Source organism: Pseudochaenichthys georgianus, unplaced genomic scaffold, assembly GCF_902827115.2.
Source record: "Pseudochaenichthys georgianus unplaced genomic scaffold, fPseGeo1.2 scaffold_535_arrow_ctg1, whole genome shotgun sequence".
Classification (NCBI taxonomy): domain Eukaryota; kingdom Metazoa; phylum Chordata; class Actinopteri; order Perciformes; family Channichthyidae; genus Pseudochaenichthys; species Pseudochaenichthys georgianus.
In genome coordinates this window covers 106,079-115,000 of record NW_027263096.1, presented here as the reverse complement: position 1 = coordinate 115,000, position 8,922 = coordinate 106,079, and the positions used below count along the sequence as shown (strand labels likewise).

The window sequence follows — 8,922 nt, the reverse complement described above, 5'->3', positions numbered from 1 at the left end:
CCGTCCGTCAAGCAGAGGAAAATAATCAATCATTAATTCCCAGTAATCCATTGATGTCAAATAAAAAGCAGTACAATCCAAACGAGGCTTCCTCCGTCCCGGGAAAACATACTGACTTTAAAAAGGTCACTAAAAATCTAAATCCCCAAAAGAAACCCTTAAGTCCTCTTCACTGAAAAGCCAACCTGCAGGAACAACGAGTCCCTAGATTTTAAAACTCAAAGTTAAACTGCCTTCATGTATTTTCTACCTGACAACTGAATTAAGAGTCTCTCTGGAGTGTGACTCCTCGCTGACAGCTAGCCCCACCCCTTTGTGGGCGGGGCCTACACAGGAAGCAGAGAGGGATAGACCAATCAAAACACTTGTTTACAACATCACTGTGGAGACGGTTGGGAGGGGGCGGGGTCAAAGGATCTGTCAATCACATTTTGTTTGCCTGCAGCCGGAGGAGAAGTACTCAGATCATGTACTTGAGTAAAAGTACTTAGATCTTGTACTTGAGTAAAATACTCAGATCTTGTATTTGAGTAAAAGTAGAAGTACTCAGATCTTGCACTTTAGTAAAAGTAGAAGTACTCAGATCTTGCACTTTAGTAAAAGTAGAAGTACTCAGATATTGTACTTGAGTAAAAGTAGAAGTACTCAGATCTTGTACTTGAGTAAAAGTAGAAGTACTCAGATCTTGTACTTGAGTAAAAGTAGAAGTACTCAGATCTTGTACTTGAGTAAAAGTAGAAGTACTCAGATCTTGTTCTTGAGTGAAAGTAGAAGTACTCAGATCTTGTACTTGAGTAAAAGTAGAAGTACTCCGATCTTGTTCTTGAGTAAAAGTAGAAGTACTCAGATCTTGTTCTTGAGTGAAAGTAGAAGTACTCAGATCTTGTACTTAGTAAAAGTAGAAATACTCAGGTCTTGTACTTGAGTAAAAGTAGAAGTACTCAGATCTTGTTCTTGAGTAAAAGTAGAAGTACCGGAGTGTAGGAATACTCTGTTACAGTGAAAGTCGTGCATTCAAAATGTTCCTCAAGTGAAAGTAGAAAGTATTCTCATCTAAATATAGTGAAAGACAGTAAAAATAGTCGTTGTGCAGATTGGTCCATCTCAGAATAATATATATGATATGTTTTATAAAGATTGATCATGAAAGTGTTCTCAAAGCTGGTGAAGGTGCAGCTAGTCTGAAGTACTTTGTAGACTGCAGGGTAGCTGGTGAAGGTGCAGCTAGTCTGAAGTACTTTGTAGACTGCAGGGTAGCTGGTGGAGGTGCAGCTAGCCTGAAGTACTTTGTAGACTGCAGGGTAGCTGGTGAAGGTGCAGCTAGTCTGAAGTACTTTGTAGACTGCAGGGTAGCTGGTGGAGGTGCAGCTAGTCTGAAGTACTTTGTAGACTGCAGGGTAGCTGGTGGAGGTGCAGCTAGTCTGAAGTACTTTGTAGACTGCAGGGTAGCTGGTGGATTCACTCCAGGCGGAACTAAAGTCTGATTCAACACGTGGTTAGATTTCACATCATCCACATCTGTAAAGTAACTAAAGGGATTAAATACATGTAGAGGAGTAGAAGTACACCATGTACCTCTGAACTGTAGTGGGGTAGAAGTACACAGTAGCATAACATGGAAATACTCAAGTAAAGTACCTCAGAATTGTAATTAAGAACAGTACTTTAGTAAATGTACTAAGTTACTTTCCCCCTCTGGAAATCACATTTAAATATGATTTGAACTCTTTGCAGATTTTAAAAGACTTATTGAACTCGGCATAGTTTGAGATGTTAAATAAAATAATGTCCATTTCTCTTCCTGCACAAAAAAAATAAAACCAAGCAAATTCAGCGACCCTGGAGTATTTCGTATCCACAACGGTTTCCCCGTAAAACGTTTTTTCGCGCTGCATCGATTAACAGGGCTCCAACACCTTCTCAGACGGCATTTTAAATACTTTAAGCCAAATTATCTCAAATCCAATCACCGAAAAGTCCTCATTTGAGACAGAGATGCACGCATTAAAAAATGACCGTGTACTAGAAGAAACACCTTTTGGTGGTAGACTATGATCCAACATGCACATGTCCTTATTGTGAATAAATATAAATACACAGTATGGAGGAAACACTCGAACAGGTCGACCGGGGGTGCCCAACCTTTTTTGAACCAAGAGCTGCTTTTAAAGTGGCCAGTCTGCCGAGATCTACGAGTCCAAATAGAGGGGGGGTGCTAGCGAACTGTCAACTGGGGGGGGGGGGCCTCGCTGCGGGGAAGCGGCGGACCTCTGTCGGTGCAACTTCAATGATGCCTTTTAAAGAACATAATAAATTAAGGGCGGTGACGGCCGCGGGCGAATCGAGCCGGCCGCGGGCGAATCGAGCCGGCCGCGGGCGAATCGAGCCGGCCCTTGACGACCGGCCGTTCTGAGATTCTCCACGTGGCGAGTCCGGAGGGTGGGAAATACATCCGGAAGTAAACAAAGACGTGCAACGGGACGGTGTTCCCACGGGAAACAAAACTTAACATTAAATGAAACAATCTCATCCCTTAAAATTCACAACTTATTATGAATGAAACCTTCACGAACTTAGAATGATGTGTTCACATGTTTAACGGTTACATGTGCACGCAACCAACAGAAGAGCGTAGCGCAGAATCAGGGGGCGATTCCGTCTCGTAGCGTTTGTGCACCGTTTTGAAATGCCGCTCCTAAAAGACCCTTCTTCGATAAAGCCACGCTCGCAGTGCAGACGAGAGACAGATGGACTTTGAATTGGAATAGATACAGAAATAATCATCCTCCCACTCGGAGGGAAAATTATATATTTTGGGCTTTTTTGCTTCTGCCATAATTGCAGTCTTGTGTGTGAGCGGACTGGCACTCCTGTTGCCACGGACAACGTCAGCGAACCAGCGCCCACTGCCCACGCCCCCACACATGGGGTCACGCCGGCCAATCACAAAGCTTTGATGCGTTCGAGTGTATATATATATATATATATATATATATATATATATATATATATATATATATCCCCTTTATTTAACCAGGTAAAAAACTCATTGAGATTAAAATGTCTTTTCCAAGAGTGACCTGGCCAAGAAGGGCAGCATGTACAAAGTTACAACATATAAAGCACAGACATGAAAGGCAGACAAATACAGCTGTAAAACACAAATAAAATGGCACATTAGCCAGTCAATATGCGAAGTAAAACAAACTATTAAAATCATTCAAAAACTGGCAACATTTAAAACGATGTCAGGATATACGAGCACTCACATCGACCAATGGTGTCGTGTCCTCTGTCCTTTAGGATGGACCTGAATTCCCCCATAGTGACTACATCTGAGAGTTTCAGCTCCTTCTGTACATTGCTTGACTATATTATACCCGCATTATACTTTTAAAAAATATTTAATTGTGCTACTGTGTACTAATGTCATCATACATCACCTGTATCCCAAAGAAAATGTCAAAACCTTAGATATCGTGTTGAAATATGCTAAACAGCATTTGACGCTCTTATTCAGCCCGGAACTCGAGCCGAGGGCACCCCGACAAAATTGAGAAGATCAAGTTTTTATCGCTTGAAATGACGAAAACGAAAAAGGACAAGGACAACCGTCTGTTGGAGGGGCAAAGGAGTCTGGTGGGATTATTTTCTCCGCCGGCAAAGCGCGTTCATGTGACGAAAGAAATAAAAACACCGCCGCATCTTCCAAGGACCATGCCAGGGGGGGGGTGTCCCTCGGCAGGGAGACGTTAAGAGATGGTATCTATGAGGGACGGCGCAATTCAAAATTCAAGTCACGAATTTTGAATTGAATTTTCAAATCTCCCACCCCCCCAGTGAGTGGAACGATACAGACTTTTTGCAGTAAACACAGTATTATGAATACACAGTATTATGAATACACAGTAAACGCAGTATTATTAATACACAGTATTATGAATACACAGTAAACGCAGTATTATGAATACACAGTAAAACACAGTATTATGAATACACAGTAAACGCAGTATTATGAATACACAGTAAAACACAGTATTATGAATACACAGTAAACGCAGTATTATGAATACACAGTAAACGCAGTATTATGAATACACAGTAAACGCAGTATTATGAATACACAGTAAACGCAGTATTATGAATACACAGTAAACGCAGTATTATGAATACACAGTAAAACACAGTATTATGAATACACAGTAAACGCAGTATTATGAATACACAGTAAACGCAGTATTATGAATACACAGTAAACGCAGTATTATGAATACACAGTAAACGCAGTATGGAGGCAACACTCACCGAACAGGTAGACCATGCCCACGGCTCCTCCGACCCCCATTAAAGCCGCCAGTCTAAGAACTATCTTCTTAGCGTAGGCCGTGTTGTCATTCTGCTTCTTCTCCTGCTTCTGTTCTCCCTCCTTCTCCCCCTCACCAGGCTGGCCCTAAACAACAACAACAACAACAACAACAAGATATTAAAATATATTAATATTGTGTTTAGGGGATGTAGCCTGAATGAGTGGTGATGAATACTACCCGATTACATCCTAACACTTAAAGGTGGGGTAGGTACTTCAGAAACACTTTGTTATATTCCATGGGTAGCAAGTGGAAGCCGTGGCGCGGTAAAAAGCTAAATCTCGTGCCCTCATTGGTCATGTGCGCGTTCGCGTGTGTTGGAGGAGGGGCTCTGTGAGGAAGTCTGATTTTTTTGGGCTGCGTACTTTCAAATTCTCGCGCACTCGAGCTGGTTTCTCCATTCTTACCCACCTTTGAGTCAAACACAGATCACTTATATTATGAATATATAATTGTTTTGATTTAAATGGTGTGCAGGAGGACGCTGGCCCTGGACAATAACAACAATTTAAAAACAGTGTACGCTACTAGCGCTACCTCACAGGATTTATTTTACTTTTCATTTCAAGCTACTGCGCCAATTTTTTGTAATGTTTATACTACACTATGATTATATGTTTAGTAGATTGGTATATTAGAGAGTATTATCGTCTTTTCTGGATATTTCATAGTGTGTGTGTGTGTGTGTGTGTGTGTGTGTGTGTGTGTGTGTGTGTGTGTGTATCATGTATAAATCTGGGGATTTAGCCTGAAAGTTGTGGTAAATACGACCCGATTACATCCTAATTCCTAAATCAAACACAGTTCAAGTCAAGACCAAATGTATGTTGAATATATTGAATTTTACAAGTTAAATGCTGTTTCAAATGTATGTTTACTTGTTGCCTTTGTTTATGTAACACGGAGCTGCGGTGATGCAAGAAGAATATTACTTTTGGTCCGATGATATCAAGCATCACCTCATCATTGATAGTAGGGTTTTTTTAATAAGAATTGGTTTCCTTAAATAGTAATCTCTTGGTTATTTTGGGATTAACCAATTAACCTTTTGGTCTATAAATAGGTAAATACGAAAGATCCAATCAAAATGTCCCCAAGAATAGAGCGATGTCTTGAAAAAGGGCTAAAGTAGATGAAATATCACAATATGTTTGACCACAACACTGTCGGGTTGACTATTGAAGCTTTCAAAAAAAGGTAATCATCATTAATGCATATATTCTGATTAATTGGGTAAACAATTAAGACTGTCAACTGTTATGCAACATTGTGGGGACATACAAGGGGTTCACTCGTCTTATTTTGGGGTCATATATTAAATATACATTTAATTAATTACACAGTTTCTTATGTTAAAATAGACATTACTGAAGGGAAGAAGAAGGTATCAGCTGATGACAAACTTCTGAACTGTGGTGCAAGTCATTGTTTTTGTCATTTATTTGACATGTTACCCAAATAATCTGTCTTTCAGCCACATGTGGTCAGTGTGCTGCAGATTTTTGGGTTTCCGGGTGGGTCTCATAAAAAGTAAAGGCGGAGAGGACAGGGGAGAAAAGGGGGTGGGGGTCTGTTATGACCTTCAAACCAAACAAACCTTGGCTGTCATCACAGTTTATCTAGCAGCTGCTGATTTACAGATAACATGGAGCTCTATGAAGGACAGATAGTTTAATATGAGTGTCTTTGAGGAGCTAAAACTAGCCCTAATGATGTCAGTGAGCTATAGAAATAAGGCTAACATTATGCTAACTCTTACAGCTAACCAGTGTAAGACAGCTTTATTTTAACTCATTATTCTGTTGGTAAATGTAACACACAGTCACAAGTAAAACCTGTTAAACTAACGTGTCTCTAACATGTGTAGAGATACACCTGTAAAAACGCATGCTATTAAGATGCTAACCTGTTAGCAACCCTAATCTCAGGTTCATTCATTCAGAAAACACGCAAAATGCAGTCGAATTATTACATTAATAGAGTTGGCATTTAATTGTGACAAATAACACAGAGTATGAAACCATTAAAGTTGGTCATGTGTTGAATATAAGCTACATATTAAGATGTAAACTAGCTTTTAAGCCTAACCTACAAGCTAGAAATGTCAGAGAAGTGGCTTCGATTTTATTTACACGGGCATCTCGTGTGGGCGGGGTTGTATTCGATGTAATGTTAACGCTATCCCCGCCCGCCACGCCGGTATTTACATCGAGCTGAAATAAGTAGGTTATCTGTCCCCACCTGACTCTGCTGCTGGAGCTTCGTCTGTAAAATAGCCTGAGCCAATCCGCCCGTAGCACTGCTATTCCCGGCTGGAGGCTTGTCCGTTGAGAGGGTCCGGACCAGGTCCAGCACAGCCGGGGAAGAGGCACCTTCTGCCCGGTTCCTAAGCCTCAGGAGGCCCCTGGTCGTCCGCAAACACATGGGGAACACAGTCGACATGTTGGAGGTTTCAGCTTCAGCACGGTGCCCGGCGGAATGTAATGTGAAAAGGACAAAGGCTCCTGATTGGCTGCAGGAAGTTGGAGTGACAGGCAAGAGGAGGGTTCAGAGCAGCGATAGGCCACATAGGAGCAAGGGGAGGGCGGGCGCTATGGTGTCTTGACCAATCAGAAGCAAGTGTGAGTGTGACCTTCGATTGCAACATAAGACTGCCATGTTTGTTTGGGGCAAAATGACCCAAAGTCTGCTCAGTTATGTCACCTGTATAATAATTTGATTTTTAAAGTTAAAGCACTCTCCAACAAGACAACTTTAAATGTCATGGATATAATAACTTATATATATATATTATACTATAACTATATTACAATATATTGTATTATACTACTGTAGCCTATGTTATACCCGAATGTAGTTTAAATATTTAAATTATACTCTATTGTGTTATATTGCTGTAAATTATGCCACTTTATATCATACTAATGTCATAATTCATCACCTGTATCTCCAAAACGTGTTCAAAACCCTTAGATATCGTGTGTCAACTCCAAGCAATTCAGCAATTTTGTATTATTTTAATTAACTTTATCCATACGAGACCTCTATAACACACATTTACAAAATGCAATCCAATAAAAAGGAACACATTTTTATGAAGAAATCTTTTTTTAAAGTGCTTTTTGGTAATGTTTTTCTTGTCATTCTCACCTCCAGCAAATTGAGTGGAAACTAAATATAACCCACCTTGTATGAAGACATTACAATGACTGTCTTTTGAATAATAATATGTATCTCCTGTTTTGTGCACAGTAACTTGTGTATTTGTTTATTAGGAGTTTAGCAGAATACCATTACTGTGCAGTGCACTGCCCTCAAGTGACCAAAGGCAACAACTGCATCCATTTCAGAAAACAAATATATCATTACAACTATATTTTATTTTGATATAACAACAATTAAAAGTGAATCTTAACAGCCGAAGAAAATAGCAAACGATACCCAAACATGAGTATGACTAAAGAAGCCAAATAAGAGTGAGCTGAGGAACATTATTGATTATTCTTTAGGATAAGATATAACTTATTAAACCCCAAAATAAATGATTCCTTCAGAGATTGCTCGAACATCACCACAACATCAGAAAGGAAAACAATAGTGTCGAAGTGTACAATCAATAAATCAATGTTTATTTATAGCCCAATATCACAAATGTTACATTTGTCTCAGTGGTCTTCACAGTGTGTACAGAATATCAGTATGACAATACGACACCCTCTGTCCTCAGACCCTCTGTCCTTAGACCCTCTGTCCTCAGACCCTCTGTCCTCAGACCCTCTGTCCTCAGACCCTCTGTCCTTAGACCCTCTGTCCTTAGACCCTCTGTCCTCAGACCCTCTGTCCTTAGACCCTCTGTCATTAGACCCTCTGTCCTCAGACCCTCTGTCCTTAGACCCTCTGTCATTAGACCCTCTGTCCTCAGACCCTCTGTCCTTAGACCCTCTGTCCTTAGACACTCACATCGTACAAGGAAACACTTCCGGAGAAACCCCACAGTTTAAAGGGAACATGGAGAAACCTCAGGGAGAGCAGCAGAGGAGGGATCCCTCTCCAGGACGGACAGACTGCAATAGATGCCGTGTGTAAATTGAAGAGATAATATATTTGCAACATAGGTAGTCCAGATGTTTGGAAATGCATGTGTGTATAATAGGAAGATGAATCCACGAGGATATCCATCCAGGACCGATGATCCAGGACCACAGCCACGACTCAAGATCCAGCGCTCGCGATCCAGGACTCAGGACCGCAGGATCATCCATGACTCCGGATCCCGGCGTATATAGACACCAAAAAGAAAGACATTTGGGGAAGCTGGGTTAATGGAACATGAGAGGACACAGGTACAGACAGAGAGAAGGAAGAAGTAAGATGTCCCCCGACAAACTAAGCCTATATCAGCAAAACTAGGGGCTGAATCTAATCAGCCCTAACTATAAGCTTTATCAAAAAGGAAGGTCTTCAGCGCACTCTTAAAAACGGATAGGGTGTCTGCCGCCCGAACACAAAGTGTACAATGAGTTATATACTGTGCACATGAGCAGCAGTGTGTTTA

The 8,922-nt window shown here is 40.8% G+C and overlaps 1 protein-coding gene across 1 annotated transcript in view; it reads right to left on the bottom strand.

Moving 5' to 3' along the window:
• The window catches only part of LOC117443094 (mitochondrial import inner membrane translocase subunit TIM50-like), a gene marked incomplete at its 3' end in the record, with an annotated part of 7,837 nt that extends 1,002 nt beyond the window's left edge, over positions 1–6,835 (bottom strand). Inside the window, exons 1-2 of the mRNA XM_034079032.1 lie at positions 6,609–6,835; positions 4,306–4,450 (exon numbers count right to left, since the gene is read on the bottom strand). Of these exons, the coding sequence (XP_033934923.1) occupies positions 4,306–4,450; positions 6,609–6,809 (346 nt within the window). The remainder of the gene's footprint in view (positions 1–4,305; positions 4,451–6,608) is intronic.
• Between the last annotated feature and the right edge of the window lie 2,087 nt (positions 6,836–8,922).